Source organism: Amblyraja radiata, chromosome 12 (assembly GCF_010909765.2).
Source record: "Amblyraja radiata isolate CabotCenter1 chromosome 12, sAmbRad1.1.pri, whole genome shotgun sequence".
Taxonomy (NCBI): Eukaryota; Metazoa; Chordata; class Chondrichthyes; order Rajiformes; family Rajidae; genus Amblyraja; species Amblyraja radiata.
In genome coordinates, this window is record NC_045967.1 from 20,573,724 (window position 1) to 20,601,073 (window position 27,350).

General features: G+C 45.2%; 1 protein-coding gene and 1 long non-coding RNA gene across 5 annotated transcripts in view; one reads left to right on the top strand and one right to left on the bottom strand.

Annotated features, from left to right (window-relative positions):
- The window catches only part of LOC116978989 (rho guanine nucleotide exchange factor 6-like), an 84,031-nt gene extending 57,539 nt beyond the window's left edge, over positions 1-26,492 (top strand). For 2 of the 4 annotated variants that reach the window (XM_033030332.1, XM_033030335.1), the window contains exons 10-22: positions 2,838-2,976; positions 9,439-9,498; positions 10,486-10,632; positions 14,687-14,773; positions 14,936-15,014; positions 16,998-17,137; positions 17,793-17,987; positions 18,434-18,454; positions 18,829-18,922; positions 20,498-20,587; positions 23,193-23,292; positions 23,893-23,947; positions 24,743-26,492. In XM_033030332.1, the coding sequence (XP_032886223.1) occupies positions 2,838-2,976; positions 9,439-9,498; positions 10,486-10,632; positions 14,687-14,773; positions 14,936-15,014; positions 16,998-17,137; positions 17,793-17,987; positions 18,434-18,454; positions 18,829-18,922; positions 20,498-20,587; positions 23,193-23,292; positions 23,893-23,947; positions 24,743-24,865 (1,330 nt within the window). In that variant the 3' untranslated portion in view covers positions 24,866-26,492. The remainder of the gene's footprint in view (positions 1-2,837; positions 2,977-9,438; positions 9,499-10,485; positions 10,633-14,686; positions 14,774-14,935; positions 15,015-16,997; positions 17,138-17,792; positions 17,988-18,433; positions 18,455-18,828; positions 18,923-20,497; positions 20,588-23,192; positions 23,293-23,892; positions 23,948-24,742) is intronic. The other 2 variants (XM_033030333.1, XM_033030334.1) reach the window with 2 other exon arrangements.
- LOC116978990 lies at positions 18,513-23,019 on the bottom strand. The gene is made up of 3 exons (XR_004413609.1): positions 22,938-23,019; positions 18,800-18,805; positions 18,513-18,524 (listed from the first exon to the last, which is right to left on the bottom strand). It is a non-coding gene; the product is annotated as an uncharacterized LOC116978990 (long non-coding RNA).
- Positions 26,493-27,350: the final 858 nt, after the last annotated feature.

Below are 27,350 nucleotides of genomic sequence, written 5' to 3' on the forward strand. Positions count from 1 at the left end.
TCAAGTAGGTCCAACTGTTGCTGCAGTCCCTGTTCTGTGGGGGACAGCAGAACCAAGTCATCCGCATAAAACAGGGATTTTACCTCTCCGTCCAGAAGACAGAGGCCCGGCGCTGTGCTCTGGTCCAACTTTACTGCCAAATCGTTGATATATACATTAAATAGTGTCGGGCTCAGATTGCAGCCTTTCCGGATGCATCTTCTCTGGGCGAAGAGATCAGTGCGTTTGTCCCCAATTTTAACGCCACATTTATTATTCAGATACATTGATTTGATAAGGTCATATACCTTTCCTCCTATACCACAGCCGAGGAGTTTGTAATAGAGCCCTTCATGCCAAATAGAGTCAAATGCTTTCTCAAAGTCAATAAAACAGGCGAATATTTTCCCATTTTTCGTTTGGTGTACATGTTTTCCAATGAGAGTGTGGAGGGTATAAATGTGGTCAGTGGTACGGTGTTTTGGGAGGAAGCCGATTTGGTTTTTACTGAGAATGTTGTGTTTGTTAAGGAAATCCTGCATTCTGTTGTTTATGATACTGCAGAATAACTTCCCTAGGCAGCTACTGACACAGATGCCACGATAATTATTTGGGTCTAATTTGTTTCCACTCTTATAAATGGGTGAAATAAGCCCTTGGCACCAAATATCAGGGAAATAACCTGATCGTAGTATGGTGTTGAACAGCCTAAGCACTATGTCCTGCATCTCCGGAGTGCTGTACTTGAGCATTTCATTTTTGATGCTGTCTGGACCACAGGCTTTCTTTGAGTGGAGAGATTTTATTTTTATGGTCAGTTCTTCCAAGGTAATTGGGGAATCAAGAGGGTTTTGATAATCTTTAATTACTGTTTCTAGTGTTTGGAGTTTTTCTTTGATATGGGAATAATTTGAGTTTATTTTATTTATCGGGATGTCCTTATATAGATTTTTGAAGTGTGCTCTCCAGATATCACCGTCTTGCATTGGTACTGTTTGTAGTTTTGTTGTGCTCAGGTTATTCCACATATCCCAAAATTGGTTTTGATTTATGGAATTTTCAATTTCTTCAAGCCTCTTGTGAGTAGTTTTGTCTTTTGTTCCTAATCGTGTGTTTATACCTTTTAAGAGTTTCATTACATCTAATACGTAAGTCTGGGTTGTTTGGTTGACGGTGTTTTTAGTTCGATATTTTCCTCAGGTCTTTTCTGACACTTTTACACTCATGGTCGAACCATTTTTCATGGTTGTGTTTTTTGATAATTTTTCTCTTCTGTTTCACAAGGTCAGCTTTGATGGCTTGTGAAAGATCATATTAATGTCATTTATAGCCATGTTTACACCATCTCTAGTAGTCTCATATGGGTTTGTCTTGAATTTCAGTATTTTATTTGTGAGATCGGGTGAGTTCAGGGCCATGATGAATTTATCTCCACTATCTGAAACCCATTTGTAAGTCTGATTTAGTTTATACAGCTTACTGGGTTCCTTTTTTACGTCTTTAGTTTGAACAGGAAATTTTAGGTACACGTTGATTTGACTGGTCTGAAAGAGGGGACTGCTGCCTAACAGTGAATGCACTCTCTCTTTCTCTCTCTCTGTCTGTCTCTCTCTGTCTGTCTCTCTCTCTCTCTCTCTGTCTCTCTCTCTGTCTCTCTCTGCCTCGCTTTCTCTGTGTCTCTCTCTCTCTCTGTCTCTCTTTGTCCCTCTCTCTCTCTCTGTCTCTGTCTCTGTCTCTCTCCCTCACTTTCTGTCTCTCTCTCTGTAGCAATGTTACAAAATTTTGAGATTTTAAAAATCAAGTCTTTAATTTATCCCATCAGATAAAGCATAAAAAGAAGTTTAATTTGACAGCTAATTAACTTTCATATCTTCAGTATTAAAAAAGTTATGGCCATTTTCATACTCTGAAATTAGCATCTTGTTCCCTATTGCTTTTCCATTGACTTAACTCAAAAGCTGTGATTGAGGACAGTCAAAAGCCCATAACTTTCTTAAAAATTAAGACTGAAAGAAATTTTCAGTTATTATAGATTGAAGCATTCTGAAACAAATATGAAACAATCTTACTTGGATGACCTGAAATTAAAGCATATAATTAGTTAGTTACCTAATTGTAGCTAATTACAAAATTCAATTACTAGATCTAAACATCTATCCATTTTTAAGAAAAGATTAACATTTTTAAATAGCCTAAGTGTCCAAATAACATTCACACAAGAATTCACAATATAACATGATTTTTAAATCTCATTGTCATGAATTTATAGGCCAAATGGAAGGAATTTAATGTTTAATTTCCGTAAATTAACGGCCATTTTAATCATCTTGCAAGTGGGTTTTTGTGGAACGCGATCGGTTGGAACGTTGCGGTTTGCGGTGAATTTGAACCCCATATCGGCAGGAAAAACACTACCGGTTCGTCTGGGGCCACAATCACATTTTCGCCAATGAAATTTTGATTAAAGTCATCCTAAGAAGCAAGTTTATATGTAAAATATACGACTCACCTTATGTTTTGTCCCCTACGTGAGATCCGTCCCGTTGACGGCGTTAGAAGTCGCTTTTTTATTTTACTCCAGCGATTAAATTGTCCCGCGATTTAAAAAAAAAAACTTTCGAGAACGCAAGTCGGAACAATTTTTCAGCATCAGCTAGCAGCCCGAGAAAATATATCTTGGACAGGCAGGAGAAAAAGGCATTTTAATCCCCCCCCCTCTCTCAAAAGCGCCAAAGTCGCGCACACGGCCAGTGGCAGACCAGCAACTACACAATATGAAGACATTAATGGACATTGTGTAGATTCCCCAGACTGCTCTGAGACTTGGTGTTTGAAGTGCATTGTGCTTGTTCTGACAGCGAGGAGTTGGACAAGCTGATGGAAAGTCAAGGAGCCACCAGCCCAGGGATCTTGATGCTAACAACGAGCCTCAGCAAACCCTTCCTTAGACTGGACAAATACCCAGCACTGCTGCAGGAGCTGGAGCGCCACATGGAGGTAATGGGCCTGTTTAATGTTCTATCTCTAAGTAAGTACATTCTTTTGGTCATCTGCCTTTTTGCCTTTTAGCAGGGTATGGGACAGGATTCAAATAGTTTGGCCTAGTTAAGGTTTGCAGATTTCCTTCCCTAATTGAGATAAGTGAGCTGTTTGTGAATTCACACACAGAGTCAACCACCAATCCTACCACCCATTGTAACAAAAACCAGTGCACTTTATTCTCCAATCATTTTGGTTTCAGTGCTTATCAGTAGCATCACACCTGTCTATTTCTGTGACATGAGATGGAGATGATGCTGGCTGATGACTGATATGGTAACTGTCAGCATTTCCTTCAAGGTGATGTGGCATCCTGACCTCACTGAGAAGCTGCTAGACCTCTTCCTCAGAGGGTAGACATTGGCAGCATCACAGGGACTGTCTGTCCGCTCACCACCGTTCAGTTTGATCATTGCCCCATTCCCCTCTTCCTAAACTGCTGGGAGTTCGCTGCCTAGAGTTTATCTTGGCCTCCCCCTTCTTCGATGCTTTAGTTCAAGGTGACCTAGATTTCCATTTTAACATCAGGATGGTGTGAGCTTCCTTCCATTGGTGTAGTTGCAGCTTCCTGTGTCACTGCCTTCTGTTAATGATGTTCTCTGTCAGGCTGCTCCATATAACATCGTACTTCACTGCCCGCAGAGGGACCATGTGTCATCGGAGATCTCATCCGATGAACCCCGTGCAGTCTCTGCCTTTGTGCTCAGAGGCAACAGGCCACTTTTATGAACATTCATCATAATTTATTGCAGTTGTGGTTGGCCTGGTTTGCCATGAGCACTCACCCTAAAGAGTGCTCAATTCTTAGCTGCACCACAGGCTTTGCACCGTGCAGTCTTATCTTGGATTTTGAGATCATCTGCGGCTATGTGCTGTTCAGAAAGTAGTGCAGTGCACCCTTTCATTCCAATCCTTAGGCCATGCATCTGAGCCTCTGGTCAGGCCAGTGGTGACACAGTGGTAACATCACCTTATCTCTACCCCACCCGCCAGCTCATCTCCCTTCCCACACGCTCTACATATCAGTGAAACAATGCATCTGTTCCAGTATCTGTGTGTGCTGAATAACCATTCAATTTCAGTCCTCTTTAAGGTCCTAGATTTGTGTGTGTGTGTGTGACGGCATCTGAGGTTAGTATCTTTTGGCCTTTCCTTCACGTTCTGCCACTTGTCCAGACTTCTACCTCAGTACCATTGACTAGCACCATCCCCACATCCCTTGATTCCCTAACATCTGGAAAATCATGGATCACTCTTTTGTATGAACTCAATAACTGAGCCTCAGTAGCCCTGGGGTTCGAGAAAACCAAATGTTCAACACACACTCAGTGAAGAAACCTCTCATTATCTCACCCTGACTCTCAGATTGTGCCCTTGGTACCTGACCCCTCAGCCAGGGACATCCTCTCCATGTCTGTAGATCCCTGAGAAATGCAATCCCTGCTCTTATAGAAAACCTGCATCCCTGGATCCAATGTAGTGAACCTTTGCTGCACTCCATCTGTGCTAGCTATTTACACACACACACACACACACATTGGTCATATATATCCTTTCTCTTTGTGACCAAACTTACAATCTCTTTGGTCATCCAACATTCCTGCACTTTTCCATCCTCATCCCTCCTCTTGACTGGAACATGCCAGTTCTGAGCTTCAATGAACTTTCACCAACTTCCATATGACAGGAGTGGACTTACCCAATAACAACCACTCCCAGTGTACCTACCCGGATCTCGCCTGGTGCTTGATGCAAGGTCTGACACTGTTCATGTCTGTTCAACTATCTCTTAGCTCAGACCACATGCAGTGCAGCCAAGTGTGGTGCCTGGACTAGCTTATTTGCTGCCCAAATTGCTTTGACTTAGCAGCTGACGTACTGCCCAGTCGGGTGAAAGACCAGTACTGAGCTACACGTAGGCCATCAAGCTTATCCTAAGCTGGTGCCTTACAAGTGAGTTGAGCTATGTTAACAATGCTGATTCAGAAAGTCCTCTTGCAACTGGGGAAATTATTGCTCAGTTCATAGAAACATAGAAAAATAGGTGCAGGAGTAGGCCATTCGGCCCTTCAAACCAGCACCGCCATTCAATATGATCATGGCTGATCATCTAAAATCTGTACCCCATTCCTGCTTTTACCCAATAAATCCCTTGAGCCCTTTAGCCCTAAGAGTTCCCAGCATATAAAATAGAACATAGAAACATAAAAAATACGTGCAGGAGGAGGCCATTCAGCCCTTCGAGCCAGCACCGCCATTCATTGCGATCATGGCTGATCGTCCCCAATCAATAACCCGTGCTTGCCTTCTCCTCATATCACTTGATTCCACTAGCCCCTAGAGCTCTATCTAACTCTCTCTTAAATCCATCCAGTGATTTGGCCTCCATTGCCCTCTGTGGCAGGGAATTCCACAAATTCACAACTCTCTGGGTGAAAACGTTTTTTCTCACCTCAGTCTTAAATGGCCTCCCCTTTATTCTAAGACTGTGGCCCCTAGTTCTGGACTCACCCAACATTGGGAACATTTTCCTGCATCTAGCTTGGCCAGTCCTTTTATAATTTTATATGTTTCTAAAAGACCCCCCCTCATCCTTCTAAACTCCAGTGAATACAAGTTTTCAATCTTTCCTCATATGACAGTCCCGCCATCCCAGGGATCAATCTCGTGAACCTACGCTGTGCTGCGTCAATCACAAGGATGTCCTTCCTCAAATTAGGAGACCAAAACTGTACGCAATACTCCAGATGTGGTCTTACCAGAGCCCTATACAACTGCAGAAGAACCTCTCTACTCCTATACTGAAATCCTCTTGTTATGAAGGCCAACATTCCATTAGCTTTCTTCACTGCCTGCTGTACCTGCACGCCAACTTTCAGTGACCGGTGTACAAGGACACCCAGGTCTCGCCTTACCTAACCTAACCCAATTGAGATAATAATCTGCCCCCTTGTTTTTTGCCTCCAAAGTGGAAAACCTCACATTTATCTATATTATACTGCATCTGCCACGCATCTGCCCACTCACTCAACCTGTCCAGGTCACCCTACAACCTCCTAACATTCTCTTCACAGTTCACACTGCCACCCAGCTTTGTGTCATCCGCAAACTTGCTAGTGTTGCTCCTAATTCCCTCTTCCAAATCATTAATATATATGGTAAACAGTTGCGGCCCCAACACCGAGCCATTCTGAAAAGGATCCGTTCACTCCTACTCTTTGCTTCCTGTCTGCCCACCAATTTTCTATCCATGTCAACACCCTACCCCCAATACCATGCGCTCTAATTTTAGTCACCAGTCTCCCGTGCGGGACCTTATCAAAGGCTTTCTGAAAGTCTAGATACACTACATCCACTGGCTCCCCTTCATCCATTTTACTTGTCACATCCTCAAAAGATTCCAGAAGATTAGTCAAGCATGATTTTCCTTTCATAAATCCATGCTGACTTGGACTAATCCTTTTACTGCTATCCAAATGCCCCATTTATCTTTAATAATTGACCCCAGCATCTTTCCCATCACCAAAGTCAGGCTTACTGGCCTGTAATTCCCCGTTTTCTCTCTCACTCCTTTCTTGAAAAGTGGGATAACATTAGCTATCCTCCAATCCACGGGAACTGATCCTGAATCTATTGAACATTGGAAAATTATCACCAATGCGTCCACTATTTCTAGAGCCACCTCCCTGAGGACCCTGGTATGCAGACCATCAGGCCCCGGGGATTTATTATCCTTCAGTCCCATTAGCCTACCCAATACTATTTCTCGCCTAATGAAAATTTCTTTCAGTTCCTCGACCCCCTTAGATCCTCTGTCCTCCAGTACTTCTGGGAAATTGTTTGTGTCTTCCGTAGTGAAGACAGATCCAAAGTACCTGTTCAACTCTTCTGCCATTTCCTTGAATTTAATGCAGGAACAGTTAGCAAGAGGTTATTCAGCCCCTCAAGCCCGTTTCCCATTCAGCACGATCGTTGTTGATACGTCTGAAGTATCAATACTCTTCTTTTCCTCATATGCCTTAAAACCTCTAGGTAACAAAATGTGATTATTCTCAAAGGCAGGAAAAACAATTGATCCAGCATTCATTGCTGGTTTCACAGTTTCAAGCCTCTACAACGTCTGCCTGTAGAAGTGTAACCAGGCAAAATCAACCTGGGTTTGTTGCAACAAAATAATGTTAGAACCATTTATTGTTCAAAGCAAGATGGTGTGCTGTGGTTTCCATAGGCCACCAGATTAGGTGCCACATCAAAGGTTATGGCTGACAATAACAGCTGAATGTGCAGGAGGAGAGGAGAGGAGTGGCGTGGATGGAAAGTTGTCTGGCCAAGAAGCATCAATGAGTCTGCCTGGTTGATAAATCAAGTGGTATACCACCGGGATGAGTGCTGTGGTTTATGTAAATGTCTTGGATGCAAATCTGAGGTAGACTTGCTGTGTTTGAAGGACACACACGTAAGGAGGAAAGCAAACTGAAACCTGATGTAGCGGCTACAAAGTGATTGGGGCAGAAATTTACAGAATAAGTAGAATAAAGTCAATATTTAAGAAACATTTAGACAGGAATATGGATAGGATAGTTTTAGAGGAATATGGGCCAAATGCAGGCATGTGGGACTAACGTAGAAGGGATATGTTGGTCGTTATGGGCAAGTAAGGCCAAATAGCCTGTTTCCACGCTGTATGACTGATTCTAATAAAGAAGCACATTATCAAAATAGTGAGAGATGGCAAGGCTTTGAGGTGCAGGAAAACTGGGCCTGGCCTAGTTCACAAGGGCTGGTGTGCAGGCACAGCGAGTCATAAGTACAAGTAAGAGAGACTTATAAATAAGTAACAGAATGTGGTTGTTTATCATTGGGCAAATTGAGTACAAAAGTCGGAAGATGATACCGCAGTCATATAGGGCATTGATGAGACCACATCTGATCTAAGTCGTGATCTAATTCAATGGCTGAGCAGCCCCAAGGCTCTGAGTGAACCCTTCCTGCTCTCACCTTGTATGTTAATGTGAGAACCAAAGGATATAGGTTTAAGGTGAGGAGGGAAAGATTTAATAGGAACCTGAGGGGGTAACCTTTTTACACAAAGGGTGGTGGTTGTATGGAACGAGCTGCCAGGGGAGGTAGTTGAGTTAGGTACTATCGCAGCATTTAAGAAACATTTAGACAGGTAGGTGGAAAGGACAGGTTTAGAGGGATATGGGTCAAAAGCACGCAGGTGGACTAGTGTAGATGGGGCATGTTGGCCAGTGTGATCAAGTTGGACCGAAGAGCCTGTTTCTACGCTGTATGACTCTTCGACTATGTTGTAAACCTCCAAGTTGAAAGACCTGGCACTAGATTTAGATTGAGATTATCATGAAACTCTTCAAGTCACAGTCCCTGCACTCTAGCATTACATCAACCCTAATGGAGACAAGCTGGAGCATGCAGACCCTGTTTGAACATGTGCATGCTTGGGCCAAGCTATAAGTCATTGTTCCCTTCTTTACAGAAGCATATGATAGGACTGGCCTCGTGCTCAGCATCCATAGGACAAAGATCTTCTACCAACCCCGTCCTCTCAGTATAACCATCCTGGAAAATATGGACCATCTCTCAGTGAAGGCAGGCTAATTCTGAAATTCACCTTCAACTCCTGAGTGCCAGCATAGTGTTTCATCGGTTGAGGGAAAACATGTTTAAAGACCCAGAGCTCAAACCTTGTACTATACCTTTGACTCTCTGGTCTCTATATTCCTTGTCTTCCTTTATGCTTCTGAGACATGATTCTGAGGCTTGACAACAGCCACTGAAAATATCTCCATAAATCCTGCTAATACAGAAGCATAATACATAAGGACGGCCACTGTGCACAGCGGAAGAGCTGCTGCCTTACAGCGCCTGCAGCACCGGAGACCCGGGTTCGATCTCATCTATGGGTGCTGTCTGTACGGAGTTTGTACGTTCTCCCCGTGACCGCGTGGGTTTCCTCTGAGAACTTCGGTTTCCTCCCACACTCCAAAGACTTGTAGGTTAATTGGCTTGGTGTATGCGTAAATTGTCCCTGGCGTGTGTAGGATAGTGTTGATGTGCGGGGATCGCTGGTCGGTGCGGGCTCGGTGGGCCTAAGGGCCTGTTTCCGCTCTGTATCTCTGAACTAAACTAAACTAAATGCAGGCCAAATGGGCATCAGCATCCTCTGGCTCCTTCAGCACGGAGGCCCCAATCACTCCCAGCTGGCCATTCCATGTGTGTCTAGTGCGTGAAAACAGACTTACGAAACAGACACTCTATTCTGATGGAGACATAAGCCAGCAGACAGGGGGTATAAGGATCTTCTCCAAGCCACATTTAAAACTCATAGCATCCCCACTTACATTTCGGAATCTCTTTGTGTTCATTTTAAATGCTTTATATATATTTTTTATTTTTCAGGAATCTCATCCTGACTATCCTGATATTTTAAAAGCCATGTCATCGTTCAAAAATCTAGTGGTAAGTTAGCATTTGATATTAAATGTAGGCAACTTTAACAACTAAAGGAATTCACATGGTACACCCTTGTTAACGGCAGAATGGGACAGGCTCTGTTTTGCAGGCACTGGAGGCTTTCTGAGCAAGGAAGACCCATCTACCTTCGCATACCCCTATGGGAGCCTCCTCGTTCATCAGTACAGTGGCATCTGCTCTGCTCTGCGGGCCTTGACTTAGTTGCAAGTTCCCTGATTTCAGTCGCCATGTTGGGGCGGGAGATGTTATATCTGACTTAAGAAACCTGAGTGTGGAATGGAAGGTCACATTCCCAGAACGATCAACAGTGAGCACCACACTGGGAGGGGCGGTATTGAGGGAGCACCACACTGTAGGAATGGGTGGTATTGAGGGAGCACCACTCTGTAAGAAGGGGCGGTATTGAGGGAGCACCACACTGTGGGAGAAGTTATTCTTCAGATAGACCAGGCATTTGTGAGACCACAGAGACATGCAGCAGGAAGACAGGCCTGCACACTCTGCATTCACCATCCACCACCACTCTATATTAATCACATACCCCAGTGCTGAGCTCAGAGCCTCTGTGCCAGGACGCTTTCATTGTTTACTGTTTTTATGATATGCCATGGGATATTTGTACCTATCTACCTACCTTAGGTAGTTGAGGCTGGTACAATAACAACATTTAAAACACACTTGAAGAGGTACACAGATAGGAACGGTTGAGAGGGATATGGGCCAAAAGCAGGCAAATTGGACTATTTTAGATGGGGCATCTCATAGATGAGTTGGACCCAAAGGGCTTGTTTCTGTGCTGTATTACTGTATATTTTACTACTATAAAAGTGCTTTATAAATGAAAGTTGTTTGTGATGAAAGTACATGAATAAATATGAAAGGTGCAGGTGCTGTGCTGCTTGTGGTGCTGAGGGTGGTCTTTGAGGAACCTCCCTGCCACGACTTTGACCATCCTGGTGTGTTTGTTACCAGACTCAGAGTCAGGAGCTGCGGAAGAGGAAGCAGCTGGAACTGCAGATCCTCTCTGAGCAAGTTCAGGGCTGGGAGGGTGAAGATATCAAGTCCCTTGGAAACGTCATCTACATGTCTCAGGTCATGGTGCAGTGTGGGGCAAGCGAAGTAAGTGAATGCCGTTATGTAGCTGGCAAACAGACCTGGTCTACAAGCAGAATGCCATAACGTTACTGGTTTATTATTTCGGCATTAGGATCTGTTGTCAGAAGACAAGGCTGCCCACCGAGTTGGAAGGCTGTTAATGTCATTACGATTTGGTTTTCCAGACTGCATTATTGTTTCTTTTCCTTTTTTCCCTTATATTTTGCTTATATTCAATTAACCACAGAAGCAGACTACTCTACTGAAAAGATCAAGACTGCCATTGGCAGTTTGTAAACAACAAATAGTTATTAAATTAAATGTTGTCAACTTTATCCACAATACACTCAAACCCCCCCCCCCACCCCGCGGCGGCCAGCATTGACTGCACAATTGTGGATCCCACACTGTGCTCTGGCCATCAGCTTGGACAGGTTACGATAGCGGTGTAATACAGGGATGTCGCTGATTGGGATGCAGGTAAATAATGCATAGGGCCGAGCACAGAGGGTGATTGGGGATATCAGGTGTGGCCCATTGCAGATAGTTTCACTGTGACACTTAACATCTTTATGTTATGGATTTGAGAGATGCGACATGAGAAGGAACTATGATTAGAATATAGCTGGAACATCACCATCTCAGAGCCCCCCAATTGTTTAGTTACAGTTCACCAGACAAGCCTTGAATCCAGCTTTCCTGCCAAGACCTGCTATCAAGCCATTCCCACTTGATTATTTCCAACTTGACCTGGTTGCTATTCTTTCCGAAACCACGTTTGATTATGATCTGTTTACGTTGCCTGCCTATACTTGTGTGACGTGACGTGACTCCTTCTCAAGTTCAGTAGTTGTGCCATCGTCCATGGCCAGAACCATACTGATCAAAAAAGTTATCTCAGTTTGCCCTTTATGTTATTGCTTACCCAATCAATGTTTAGATTCAGATAGCTCTGCAATAACATGTTTCCCTAATGCTCAATAGTTAAAATGGGATTTACTAATTGGGGAATACTAATTTTATCACGCAGGCTAATTGGTTATAGCACGAGAACTGGAGAACCACCCAATAGTTACTTCGGAAATTGATGAGCAGAAAAAAGCTGTTTTGGGGGAAAAAACAGTCGAGAGCAAACTGTTTCCATGTGCCTCCCCGCAGTATTCAGATGCCATTAACTCTTAAGAACATAGTGGCTGGTTTCACCGTGGTTGGCCATGGAAATTAACAAGCAATCGCTTCTATTGACACTTGATAATTTCTTAAACAATGTAACATTCAGCCTTCAGTATTTTTACCCTGCAGTGACAAATATCCCATTTAAAAAATCTTTATTTTTGAAAATGCTGCAGGGAAAATAGCTTTGCAATTGTCTGAAAAGCTTTAGTTCCAAACCCACTTTTCCCTATTGACGCAAGTGTTATTCTAGCGTGATTTTCTACAAAGCGAGGTTCCTTAGGATTGCAACTGTATTGTAACAGAACTATGAGTAGTTGCAGTTTCCGATATCACTCCCCTGTGATATTTGCACACTTATGTAATTTCCCTGCATTTGCTCCTCAGTATTTTTCCACTGGTTGGTGGCTACTACACAAGAAAGTTCACACCTTGATTGTCCAAGACATTGGGTGGCACAATGGTACAGCAGTAGAGTTGCTGCCTTATAGCACCAGAGATCTGGGTTCGTTCCTGACTATGGGTGTTGTATGTATGGAGGTTGTACCTTCTCCCTGTGACCATGTGGGTTTTCTCCGGGTGCTCTGATTTTCTCCCACATTCCAAAGACATGCAGGTTTGTAGGTTAACTGGCTTTTGTAAAATTGTCCCTAGTGTGTAGGATAGAACTAATGTACGGGTGATTGCTGATCGGTTTGGTCTCGGTGGGCCGCGGGCCTGTTTCCACGCTGTATCTCTAAACTGAACTGAGCATGCACTTACTCCTGCACTGAGCATTCTCCTCAGTACACTGACACCAGCCTCTCCCCCAAGCCCCTGGCCTTCCTCCCCTATCTCTCTTGCGTCTAGCTCCACTCTCGAGGGTGAATCTCTGTCCTGTCGTATTCTGGAGTATTGGTAAGAGAGCCAATGTCTGTGTCTGGCTGGGTCATTGCCATTGCTACCTTCAGATTTTTCACTAATTCCACTTACAATTGCAAATCCACCTATGCTCTGACTAAATTTAATGACCTTTAATTGGAATAACTCCACTTGATGAAAGATGTGATTAAATCTCTCATCTTAGGCCATTGATTTTTAAAATATCTTCTGCCTACTTTTTCCATTTGAAATTTAACTACTAACTTAAAGTGCTAACTTATTTTTAGATTAAAAATGTAGCCAAGTCATCATTTCTCCAGAGGGGGTGGATCCAACCTTTACTGTGCGGCATTTTGTGGGATGGTGTCTTCCCCACCCGCCTTACTGGGGCGGAAACTGTGTGTGGGTATAATCACAGCAGAGCTCTGCATCCCACCACACTGCAGAAAGTGGGTTGACAGCTTCAACATGCTCAGGTAATCACACAATTAATCCTCCAGTAAGGTGCACATCATTGCTTTAACAAATCTTGTCTCAAGCAAAACTGGTGCTGTGATCATTCTGGAGATTGGAGGTACCTGTGTTAATAAAATACTTTCATGGTAGTATTTCCAAGAGAGTTAACTTGATGCCTCAGAGTTTTCTAAACACTTCAGGCAACTGCGGGAAGTTGCACCAGTTTGATGTCCAACCAGTTGTCAGCATCAAGCAATAAGGCAGTTTCTTCTTTTTCCAAACATCCTTCCCCCCCCCCCCCCCCACATTCTGTACCTCTAGAGAATTCAGGGAGGAGGACAGTGAAATTCTAGAACATGTTTGCATTAAAAAAGGCAGAGGTATTAGATTATGAGGCGGTGTAAAGTTGGATAAATCCCCAGACTCTGTTGAGATGGATCAGGCGGTTAAGGGAGGAGATTGTTGGGGGCCTGATAGAGTTTTAACTCTTCACTGGTGATAGGCGAGGTGCTAGATAACCCGAGACAACAAATGGGGTTCCTTTATTTAAAAACCGCAGGGATAAACCAGGTAATCACAGGCTTGTAAATCAACCCTCTGAAATTGGGAAGATCTCGGAAACATATGTGAAGGACCAGGTTAATATACATTTGCAAAGGCAGAGATTACTTACAGAAGTCAGTTTGGCTTTAAATAGCTGACAAATGCCTTGATGAGGGGCAGTGCAATTGATTGAGTCTACATGCACTTGAGTCGGATGTTTGACAGGGATTTTAGGCCAATCTATTGGCTTCATGATCACCCAGACTGATACCAGCTTTCATCTAGATTCATTTAAAGATCTGAATCTCAATGCCATATTAGGATTTGATCTTTTGTCTCCCGATCGCCAGTCACAATGGTTCAGTGGTTCTTTATTAGCATATGTATCAAGCTACAGTGAAATTTTTTCTTTGCATACAGCATGATTATTGACACACATGTACAATTCCCGATTAAGTGTAGACCGTGTAGAAACAGCTCACAGAGTCCATACGCAAGAATGGACAGGTTTTAGCACCATTTGCAGTCCTAGCTGCAGCTGGCCATAAAGGCCCATTGCAGCCGTTACCATCTGGATCGCCAGTGAACACAACCCTTATGTGGAATATCCCTGAAAAGTGCATTGCCTTTAGCAATGTCTGACTCCCTCTCATGTGATTAGTGTTAGCTAGAAGTGCCTCGCCCAGACTGCAGACCGTTATGTTTCATCAGTGTGTTCAACAGGCAGCTTGACCTTTTCTGTTTATCTTTTGTTGTGCTTTAATTCCACTTGAACATCTGTTTCGGTTTGTGCTGTGAATGAACATGAATGCTCACCGATCTGAGCTTAGTTCAGCACAAACGATGGTTTTATTGGAAAGGCAAGTGATATTGAGCCTTGGACTTGTCTCATTACATAGCCAAGTAGTATGCAAGGAGTCAGAGAGTTCTTTACCATTTTGCAAAATAAATAATAGAAACCATTGCATAATGTTGAAACCAAGGTGCTTGAATGTGGATCTGTTACCTGCCAAGCTGACTGTTGTTGTTGTGATTTGAACTCTAGGAGAAGGACGAGAGGTACTTCATGCTGTTTCCCACCGTGTTGCTGATGCTGTCAGCAAGCCCCCGCATGAGTAGCTTCATCTACCAGGTGAGTCAGGGGCCAGAGAGGTCATCTGTCTAAGTGCAGCACATAAGGCTTCTTCTGCCTTATAACAGCATGTTTTGCTTCTTAAGCTGTGTATACATCCAGTCTATGTCGGGCATCATTAATGCTTTTATCTGAAAGTTGTAACTCTACCCTTTTCTGCAGGGTAAATTACCATTGACGGGAATGACTGTAACAAAACTGGAGGAGAATGAGAGCTTCCATCACACCTTTGAAATTACAGGTTTGCAGTTTATAACTCAGTAACCTGTACTCGTGTATTGTGCAATTTAACTGGATGCTCCGCAAGCAGAGCTTGTCACCGTCTCTCAGTACACGTGACAATAATAAACTAATGCCAACAGCACCAGCCCTGACGGCCAATCTTCACCCTATAATGAGTAGATTACAGTGAGAGTTATGCAATGAATGTTGGTCAGCGAAAGGAAATGTCAGTGATCTTTTGCATCACACACTTTAAGGATTGATTGAGGGTTAAATGTTGTTTTTACTGGTTTAATCTCTTTACCATCATACTAGAATTCTAGGATCACTGAAGTGGTCCTGGCTGTCTGACACAACAGCACTCCCTCAATACTGCCCCTCCCACAGTGCGGCACTCCCTCAGTACAGATTTTCTGATGATGAAACTTTACTCAATACTCACCTCCGACTGCAGTGCTCTCTCTGTGCTCTCTCTCCTCTCTCCTCTTTCTCGTCTCCCGCTCTTCTCCCTCTCTGCACTCTCTCCTCTCTCTCTGCACGCTCTCCTCTCTCTCTGCGCTCTCTCCTGTCTCTGTGCACTCTCTTTGCGTAGACAGTTGTGAGCTCCCTGTGTGCTCCAGTACACTGACACATTCCTGCACTATAACACACGATATTAACCAAAACGCTGAAGTCTCTGAAGTGAAACATGCGACCAGAGGTTCCAGTTGGGAGGCCCATGTGCCAGCTACCACTCGGCGAATGATGCTGAATATTCTTTATTGGTGGATGGATTCAGCCAGATCTGCTAAGTATTTCCAACATTTAATTTACACCAGACTTCCAATGCCTGCAGCCTTTTGTTTCCAGATTAATTGTAATTGTAATTAATTTATTAGCCAAGTATGTAAACATACATGGAATTTGATTTGCCAACAGTCATGCAAAAAAGCAACAAAATACATAAGCACATTAAAAAAAACATAGACTTAAATAGCCACCACAATGGCGTGTGAGAACGCAGGGTGCACAGCATAAACGGAGAACCCCAGCCATCAGCTCAATGTCCGGGCCACACACACGCTCCTTCACCGTGATGTGACCAGAGTTGCGCCGACCGCTGTCACTCTCTCTGTAGTCCCTGTCCGCCTGAACAGTCAGAAAGCCGTCCACACTTGCACCAGACTGCGGGATGTCCCCGTGGAGCCATGTTCCTGCAAAACACCGAGATCACTGCACTCACGGTCCTCCCTCCGAGTCCTCACCAGTGCAGGCAGCACGTCCATCTTGTTTTTTCGGCGAGCTCACATCCCCCACTGTGATGGAAGGCAAATAACTTATACCTTCTTCCCTCCTTTTCTCCCACGGTCGGGGCAATCAAAATTTCCGCAGTCGGGGCGATCGAAGGTCCGGCAGTCGGCGATCGAAGCTTCCACAATGGAGCGGTCGAAGCTCCCGCGATCGGGGCGGTCGAAGCTCCCGCGATCGGGGCGGTCGAAGCTTCCACAATGGGGCGGTCGAAGGTCCGGCAGTCGGCGATCGAAGCTTCCACAATGGGGCGATCGAAGCTCCCGCGATCGGGGCGGTCGAAGCTTCCACAATGGGGCGGTCGAAGCTCCCGCGATCGGGGCGGTCGAAGCTCCTGCGGTTGGAGCTCCTGCTGTCGATCCTTATCAAAGGGACCACCAGCTCCACGATGGTAAAGGCCGCAGTGCAGACGGAGATACGATGGAAAAGTCTCATCTACGTCAAGGAAATAAAAAAAAAATATTTCCCCCAACCCTCCCACCCCACCATTATACAAAAACTTAAGGTACACTAAAAACATACAAGTAAACACAGACCAAAACAGCAAAATAAGAAAAAGACGAGACAGGTTGTTGGTGCGGCTGCCATGTACGGCGCTACCTGTTGACACCTATTAAAAATGCCTATTGCAGCAGTTTTCAGTGTTAAATTGATTCTAATGAAATGCCTGTGAATGTGTTTCCTTGTGTTACTTCTGCCGTCGCTCTGCCCATAGGTAACATGATTGAGCGGATTCAGGTGTGCTGTGGCAGCAGTCAGGAGCAGCAGGACTGGGTAGACAGTCTACTGATGGTCACCAAAGGCACCGTCCCGGGATCGGCCACCACCAAACCCCTGCCCATCACCGCATCGCCGGTACTGACCCACCTTGTGCGATGCATCAACTCTACCTTTGGTTTCGTTAATCGGTTCCTCACCAGCTTACATAAATAGTTAACCAGTAGTAATAAAAAAAAAAGGGTACATATATATTACACGATTCACCTTTAGACTTTAGAGATACAGTGTGGAAGCAGGCCCTTTGGCCCACTGAGTCCGTACCGACCAGCGTTCACCCCATACACTAGCACTATCCTACACATGAGGGATAATTTACAATTTACAGGCTATACAGAGAAATTGTACAGAGAATATCCAATTTCAACAGATGGAATACTAAAAAGTTTTTAATAAAACGGCAAGTAATAAATGGGATCAAAGGGGACTGTAAGATAGTTTGCAAAAGAAGCAGAGGGATGAAGAGTGGTCGATCCAGATTGATCATAACATGAAACATGGTGCTGGGTCAACTCATGAAACGGTCAGAGTGTGGAGCCTGAAGAGGGAAGAATGCAGAAGGGTCAATGATTGAGATTTGAAACACTATCACGGACAACTGAGCCAACAGGCCTGTGTTGAGAATTGTAGAATAAGTCCAGGTTTGCTTGAAATCAGTGAAACCTTTGAAGCACTAGTGGACGATTGCTGAGAAATTAAATGACAATCCCCTTTCTGTCTCGTTGCATCTCAGCAGCACGGAGAGAGCAAGCAGCCTCCAGCGACCCCTTCTCATCAACCCCTCACCTACTCACCTCCCCAGTCCTTCAGCACCACCGTGCAAAGCAGAGGTCCCCTGGAGCCGCCCAGGTTGCCCAGGCCTTGGACTCTGAGCTGCCTGAGACCTGCACCCCCACTGAGACCATCGGCTGCATTAGGCTGCAAGGAGGTATGTGTTTGGTGTGCAGGCACACCCTTTAAATATCAATAACTTGTAAGCTGAGTAGACCTGCTGGTCCTTGTATTGATCAGCTGTAATTAAACCAGTCAGCATTGGCAATAATTACTCCACAACCTGTTTGTAACAAACCCACTTCCCTGAATCGTTCATCTTTGGCCCCTGGTTAGAATTTGATACTATTTTCAATGGACAATTATGATAAACACAAATAATCTAAATTATGCATGATACTATTCCTGCATTTACCTGCATGTAAAATAACCTTTAAGACTAATCTAAATTACTTGAATGGTGCACTGAGAGCACAGTTAACACTAATATTGACAGTATTTTAATGATCTTTTATTGTAATGAATGAACTTTTCATATAATCAATCATCAATTTTTTCTTTCACTTTCATCTTCTCTTTCTTTCTCCATTTATTGCATTGTAGAGGATGTCTTATATTTTAAAGGTAAGCTGTAGACAAGCGACTTTTCTTCTGGTTTGTGTGTTACGTGCATGCTTGCAATGCAACAGTGCAGCTGCTGTTTCATGACCTCCCTTGCTTACCTTAATGCATTTAAGATGTTCTTGTGATGTGTACGTAAATCTGCACTATTCACTGCCATTATTACGACCAACACGATTTTTCTGAGAAACCCGAATGCAGAAACGTGTTTGGTCTCCCAGCATTGCAACTAACCTGGCACAGGACGTGTCCAGTCTGGCAAAGCTCTGGCATGTCTGCTTCTGAGTTCTTATCAAACTGAACAAATTGAGTAAAATTGATGTGTTGTTGAAAATCAATGACGTTAACCACCAGCTGGGTGATTTCCTATCCTGCAGGACTCCAGCAAGAGCCCCAAGGCAGTGAAAAAATTCCTCACCAAACGGAAGACTGAACGGAAAACCTCAGACGATGAATACATTTTGCGTAAAAGTAAGAATTTCTACTTTCAGCAAATAAAATTGAGGGCGATTTAAGTTGATGATTAAAGATATTTGGAATTAATTATAATTTAGTATCAAAGGCATTAATAGACCATCTTGTTTTATGTTTAACATTTTAGTGAAGTACTGCATGGGTCTGAGGGAGCGTTGCACTCTGAGGGGGCAGTGAGGGAGAACCACACTAGGAGGGGTGGTACTGAGGGAGCGCTGGCTGCACTGTTGCAGGGGCAGTACTGAGGGAGCGCGCACTCTTTTTTACAAAAAATAAATTTAAACAATCATTTACAATAAAAAAATATGGACAATACAGGGCAATGCCAATAAACCCACCACCATAATATAAAATAAAACAAATGTTCTTAAATATCAAATATACTGAATATTCAACAACTATGTTACAATCCTTGTCAATTCCCCCCACACCCCGCGGTGCCCAGCGGTCCCAGAAATCCCCCAGTGTGCCCATGAACAATGCATATTCCCTCTCTAATTACACCCGGGTGCAGACGTAAGCCCGGAAAAGGGTCAGGCAGCCGGCTCGGCTGGAGCCCTCGTCCGCCTGGAGCCATGACTCATGGATGGCCAGCTTGGCCAGGCCCAGAGCAACACAACCACTGTTGCAGGGCCAGTACCGAGGGAGTGCTGCACTGTGGGAGGGGCGGTACTGGAGGGCTATTAAACTGCACCAATCAAGCCTCTCAAGTTATGTCGTAAGCCTCGCCCTCACCTCTTTATATCATCTGTCTTCCCTCTTCACTCGCACTCCCGATGCAGGGTCTAAACCCAAAGCGTCGACTATTCCTTTTGCACCATGGATGCTGTTGAACGGCCAGAGTTCCTGCAGCAGTTTGTTTTTTGCTCCAGACTCCAGTCCCTTGCCTCTCCTTTTGTAGCAGCTGTTCTTCATTCCCACTTTTTATTCCGTTCGGCAGGAGGGATTCCTTTTCTTCCAAATGCAGTGTAGGGTGCGAGTTGCTGATTTGCATTTTATTGAACAGCCATCTGAGAGATCAGAGTGGTTGAGAAGGAAGTTTGCTTTGTGGTGACAACGCTATCACACAGAATGGCTCACATGCAGACCTGAAGTGAAAGTTATCTTGTGAAATCTTTTCACTCCGTTAGTTTATTTAAAAGCAGCATTGCTTTCAAGTCTGTTTCAAAGCTTCAGTTAATTATTGTCTTTCCAAGAAGTCAGCAAATATTCTCTTTTAATCAATATCTATCATGTTGAAACATACAAAGTGCTGGAGTAACTCAGTGGATCTGGCAGCATCTCTTGATAACATGGATGGGTGATGGGCCAAACACAGCAAATTACACAAACACGGCAAATGACACTAGCTTAGATGGGGCATGGACAAGTTGGGATGTAGGTAGGGTATGTTTGTACTGTATAACTGACCCTTCTGGCCAGCTTCCATAAACATCTGCCGTCATTGAAGATTTTAAAGGCCTGCTGTGGGCAGGACGTGGTTGGTGTGAGACCTGTTCACCATGTCTTTTGCTTTGGGTCTCAAATCTCTATCGGGGAACCAGCATGACTGTTTAATCTTGCTCCTCACAGGTACGGCCGCCCTGGAAGAAGATGCACAGATACTAAAAGTCATCGAGGCCTACTGCACCAGCGCCAACCTACAGCAGGCTCATAGTTCAGGCAGGTGCCCGCACGATGACAGCTCCCTGCCAACCACTGGCTTGACTTCGGGTTGCAGCTTCCTTTACATCTTTTTTAATACATTTAACTTGTTAATCACACTTCAAACATGAAGTCTGAATAAAATTACCATTAGGAGCTGTGGTGAAGGAGGAGCTTTGAACTCATTCATTTTTAATAAACCCATAACTCAACCTTGAACGGAATTGGATGCGATTCTTGAACAGAATCCAACCTTTGACAGCGCTCCTTCCCACTAGTACGAAAGTGTAATTGTATCAGCCGCTGTAATTGAACAACCTCGCTGATGTATTTGACCCCTTAATGAACTACAATTCCGTATCATCACTTAGCCTGCCTATATTTTCACGCCATCACCCCATCCTTGTCTCACTCAACTGCTGAGATTTGTGTCCATGACTGTTCCCACACACTGCTGCCAGCCCCCTCCTCACATTCTCCCTGGTGTTTGTCAGTAAACCCTGAGCCGGTCCTTCCCCTCTTCACCCATCATCCTGAGCATTGACCAGTAACATTCTCATTCATCAAAGCTTTGATTTAAAATTCGTATCAGTGTTTTTAAATCTCACGTTCTCTGTTCTAAATCCTTCCATGGCCTCATCCCTCGATAATGTTATCTGTTTCTCTACTTTTTTCCTCTTTTAAGACATAATCTGCCTCTGACCAAGATTTTTGATAAATATCTTTCTATCACCCGCCAATGTCTGCCGGTAATTATCGGGGGTTAGGGGTAGAGGGGCTTGTTTTGTGAAGATGACGTTAGAGACATGGTGCCAATGGAAGTAGTCGTTGCAGGGAGAGGAAGCGAATCTTGGCGACCCAGATAAGGTGTTCACAGAGTGTTAAACTCCCAGGACACCTGGGATTGCTGATGTGTTGATGAAGTTCCTATGTGAAGGGCACCTGTTCAAGGATCCATCCACCATCTGCAGAGTCCAGTCCAACGCTGGCTTCAGATACTCACTAATGCCGACCACTGTTGCAAATCTGAACTTGCTTCTCAGTCTCACACTCTATCCACGCAAAGAATGCATAGTCCTCATTCCTACAACTATTTCACATGAAGCATAATAATCAGAGTTCAGCAGCAAAACCTCAGAACTTTCAAATTATTCAGATTATAGGATATACCATAATAGCCTGAGCAACTTGAGGTGAGTGTTGGTTCCACCAACCATCTCTCTGATAACAAGAGTTCACTCTGGGCTACTCATTCTTTTAAATTTTGAAGTTTGGGGAAATTTGAAAAGTACCAGATTTAAAACATTTTTAATACATCTTTTCATTTGCGTTTTTTCCCCTCCATCCTCATGAATCTTCCTTTATATTCATCTTTCTGTTTAAACTTGATCACCCACTCTGACACTCACATTCACTGCATGTGTGACTCAGAGACCCCACACAGTGCTCCAGCTGTAATAACCACTGTCTTGTAAAGCCACAATGCTCCTGGGCGTTGCCCTGGCTAAAGATAGCAGGTGTTGTCCACTTTGTCCATCTTACTACTGCCTTTCAAATCATAGAATCATACCACATGGACACCAGCCATTCAGGCCAGCAGGTTCATGCCAACATGTGAGACTCCCAACATTTTAATCCCATTGTCCATCACCCTCTATGAATAAGCGATTCAAGTGTTCATCTCAACACTTAAATACTGTCAGCGTCCCAGCTTCAACCACACTCTCAAGCACCTTGTTCACCCTGGGTGAACAAGGTCCCCTCAGATTCCTTCTGAATCTCTCAACCTTCACACTAAACCCATGTCCTCTAGTCTTATCTACCTCTGAAATGAGGAAAGGTTTCTTGCTGGCTACCCTATCTATACCCCTCATCATTTAACATACCACAATCATGTCTTAGCTTCCTCTGCTGCATGGAGAACAGACCCTCGTAACTGCCCTGAACACGCCAGGCAACAGACCAGCGAAGCTCCTCTGCTTCCTCTCCGATGCTTTCACATCCTCCCTCACGTTGGTGACCAGAAGTGCATGCACTACTCCAGCTGAGGTGTGGCCAGAGTTTTGTAAAGTTGAAGTGTAACCTCCATACTTCTGCATTCAATGCCTTGACCAATGAAGGCCAGCATTCCATAGGCCTTATTAACCACATCATCTGCCTGCATTGCCACCTTCAGGGATCTTTGGACTTGCTCTTTGTAAATCCCTGTAGCCCTCAGTACTTCCTCAGACCCTACCTTCTGTGGTGTAGGCCTAGTTGATTGCTTCTGCCAGAATGCATCACCTCATTTTTCAGGGTGAAATTTCATCTGCCATCTCTCCATGACGTGTATCTGAGAGATCTTTAACCCATGACTCCTGTGACACACAGCAACAGTGTGTGATCTAGAATGTTCTGCGTGAAAGCACGGTGGATTTAGAGTTGAGTTACAGCTGTAGGAAGGAGGTTTATACGCAGTCGGTGTCAGGGATGCAGGCTAGTTCCTGAACCCGTTTCCAGGTCTCTGCTGCTATCGCATTGTGTGTAGGTAACTTGGACAACCCTCGCGAGTGAACTCGAGCTGTGTGACTGCCGATGATGTAGCTCAGAGCCAAGGGAATGTTAAACTTCTGCCCTCTTACAGTTTGTCGCAAGGACTCGGCTCCACAGGTTCTGCTTCCAGAGGAGGAGAAAATAATTGTTGAAGAAACCAAGAGTAACGGGCAGACGGTCATAGAAGAGAAGTGAGTGGAGCTCGGTCACCGTGCGCTCATCTGAAAACACAGTCTCTTTGTTGGGGTAGAATGTGTGAACTGAGGAGCTGCAGTGTAGGCAGAGTAATATCTGAAGGCACTGGAGACTCCATTCACTGTGATTGGGGGAGGTTCTCATTGACTGATGCGCAGCCAGGAGCTGGCAACGGAGAGAGGGGAATGCAAGTTTCTTGTCAACTTTGGCAGTGTGCCAGATGGAAATGAGAGAGGGGGTGAGACACAGGACGATGCGGGAGGTATGTAAAGAGTGGGAGGGGGACGGGTGGGAAAGGTGAACACTTAGAGAGACCCGAGCAGACATGGGAGTGGGTGAGGAAGGTGTGGGAGTGGATAGTTCCATGTTTAGCTCACTGGGCTGTGTGCGACTCAGGCACAATATTGAGTGCTGTGGAGGAGGGCAGGGACAGTAACAGCATTTAAGGGGCAGCTGGTCAGGTACTTGTGGGAGCAGGCACAGAGGATACTGAATCAATGCATCAATACGTGGGAATAACACAGATAGGCACAATGATTTGCGGGCCTGTTTCCCCGTTGTACACTCTCTAACTCTGATTGTCTTTGCTGCAACAGGAGTCTGGTGGACACGGTTTATGCTCTGAAGGATGAGGTTCAGGAGCTGAAGCAGGTCAGTGACTGGGACTGCAGTGGTTCACGTTGTTTTAGAGATACAGCTCGGAAACAGGCCATTTGGGCCACTGAGTCCGTGCCGACCAGCGATCCCCGTACACTAACTATCCTACACACGCAGGTCAGATCGGTGCACGTAATCCCATGCTACCGGCTCCATGGTTGGATAATTGGTGACTAAACCGTCTCCCCCACATGGTTTGCCAGGAGAGGAGGGGGCTGTGGACCCCCAGCAGGACCAAAAACAAGACCTGTCAAAGGGCGGATGAGCTTCTAGCGAGCCAACGGCCATCCACACTTCAGTAGAGGTTGCGATCACTGTTGTACATAGCATTGTAAGGAATGATGATAAAGCACACACACCAAAATCCTATACTTCCAGCGGCGAAAGTCGGCAGGAACTGGAGGACAGAGACGTGTGGTGCATCCGTTACCGTTCCCGTTGGAAACCAGCACCACTGCGTCGCTAATGTTTTTAACGATGAGCAATGAATGAATACACACACGAGGGACAATTTACAATTATACGTCAATTAACCTACAAGCCTGTACGTCTTTGGAGCTGTGACAGTAAACTGGAGATCCTGGAGAAAACCCACGTAGGTCACAGGGAGAACGTACAAACTCCGTACAGACAGCACCCACAGTGAGGCTCGAACCAGTGTTCTCTGGCGCTGTAAGGCAGCACATCTACTGCTGCACCACCATGCTGCCCGCTGCGCCACTGTGCCGTTTTGTTTAAAGAGTCTCCACCACATTATAATAAACTGCACTCTGTTTCCTCCCGCCCCAGGAAAACAAGCGAATGAAGCAAAGTCTGGAGGAGGAGCAGAAATCCCGGAAAGAATTAGAAAAAATGATCCGGAAAGTGCTGAAGCAACTGAACGAGTCTGCATGGGATGAGAGCAGCCACTAAAGCTGCCAGTGCTGTCCTCTCCGCAGACTGACGCAAGCAGTGACGGGCACGGATTTCACGACTGTCTGACGCACTGGGGCAGCCTTGGCTTATTGACGGACTGGCAGTGACTGAGAAGCAGCAGAGTTGGAATCTGATGGGCAAATCTGCAGGTGTGGGGAGAGAAATACCACCAGGAAGCGGGCATCGCCTTCCAAACCACCACACCGCCTGCTCCGCTCAGCACAGCACGCTGCCGGCGTTGGCTTTCATAACGTGGTGCTTGCAAATTGTTAATGACTGACCTGTGGAGTGACTCTCCGGACCACACCACGGGATGTGCAGTGGGGCAGCAGCTCACTCACAGTGTCCTCGATGGCACAGCTAAAATGCCAGGTGCTGTACTGGAGTGGCACCTGTCAACACCTTCACCTGCGCAAACCACTGGACTTTAAGCTGTACACATGCGTTTTCAGGGACAACTGAGAGTTCCATGCTGGAGCTTGTTTATTTATGTGTTTTTGTATTAAGTGGGTCTCTGTTGTCACGTGACCTCTCCCCACAGAGGAGCAGGTGTGGTCCAGTAACAATGCTGCATCTAATGCATGTGCTGCTCCTGCCTCCACCTCTCTAGAGTATGTACATAGTAAGCTCTTTTTGAACTGGCCACAGCTCTCTGCCCGTTCCTGCATATTACAGGACCGTGTTTCATGTATAAAGGTCACAGGCAGCTGAGGTTCCCTCGTCCTGCTGTCAGACTAAACTGTAGGAGTTATTAAAGCAAGCACAATCTCGGTTTCCAATTGGCTGAGTAATGACTGGCAAGGAACCCGGAAAGCATCAGGATTGTTTGGCAATAACAGCGTGACAAAGAGTCCACACTGACTGCCAAAGATGCCGCTTGAACTGTGCTGTGGTCACAGTGTCAGAACGCTCCATTCATGGGTGGGACTGAGACGCAGTGCGCTCCACGTCACTGAAATGGAGCTTCTACCCAGCACTGGCTCAGCATGACCGAGGCAATGTCCAGTCGTTTCACACCAGGGCTGGACATGGAGTGTGTGGTCAGTGTGACCATCACTGGATAGGGAGTATTTGGTCAGTGTGTCCAGGGCTGGACAAGGACTGTGGTCAGTGACCAGGGCTGGACACAGACTAGGATGGTCTGCGACCGCTGGATGTGGAGTGTGTGCTCAGTGTGTCCGTGGTCAGATATGGAGTGTGTGGTCAGTGTGACCATCACTGGACATGGACTGATGGTCATTGTGTCCAGGGATGGACACAGAGTGTGTGGCCATTGTAAGCAGCCTCTCGATTCTGCTTTGAGCCTAGTTGTGTGTACCTGATTACATTGGGATTAAGGAAGCAGGCCTGGGATTAAAGCAGAGGAGAGAGCCTTGAATCAGCAGCCAGTGAGTGTCTATGGAATCCTCAGTCCCAGCACACTCACACACCAGTGGGAAACTCTTTTATAAACAGCCTCTTTTTATAAAGCTGAGTTGTCCATTCCCTCAGCTTCCCTTGTAAATAAATAGCTGTTTTATTTTGGCAGGAAATGACACCACTTGATTCTACAAATTTCTTGTACTGTTGACTGAATTTTTTTTGCTGTTCGCTTCGATACGATTAAATTGATTTTTTGAATGGGTTTTGTGCGTTTTGATTCTTAATGGAATATGCTTTGTTTCTCAAGTCTATTAAACTCTCATTATGTCGAGCAGTCGATCCAATTCATCAAAAGTCAGGAGCTGACCCGGTGGAACCCCATCCATCAATCCAACAGACCCTGTCCATATCACACACTGACGGCGTGTGCACTATTTACAGAATTCACAACTACTTTCCCAGTTAACAATCGTTAATAAATGTAGACACAGGAATCTACCGTAGAACACAAAGTGCTGGAGTAACTCTGGGTCAGGCAGCATCTCTAGAGAACATGGATAGACCCGAAATGTCACCCATTCCTTCTCTCCAGAGATGCTGCCTGTCCCGCTGAGTTTCTCCAGCTTTTTGTGTCTGGATAGGTGATGTTTTGGGTCGGGACCTTTCTTCAGACTGATTCTTATTCTTCTTCTTCTTGCGTTTGAGGCAGCAGGGTGATGCCATCCGGTTCGACATCCGTAGGTGCCCGCCCTAAAAAGGGCGCATGCTCCGGGTTGGCGCCGAGCTGCAGCGCTGCCGCTGTCCCTTGTCATTCGCCTTACGGAGGTCAGTTGACAGGGCTCACCACGGGGAGGTCAACAACATGAGCCTGATTAATAATAGTTAATAAATATCCAGCAGGTGGCTGGCATGGACCCAGTAAGCACAGCGGTCTCCTATGTCATGGTAATGGGTTCAGTTCCACTTGGGCGATTTTTTTCGGCGACTATCATAGTCGTAGCAGGTCGCCGAAAAAATGGAGACTGGACCCCCCCCCCCTACGACAATGTCTACAATAACCTACCACCTAGTCGACATCAAGCTGCCGACAACCGGCGACCCATTAGAACGTCCACCTACG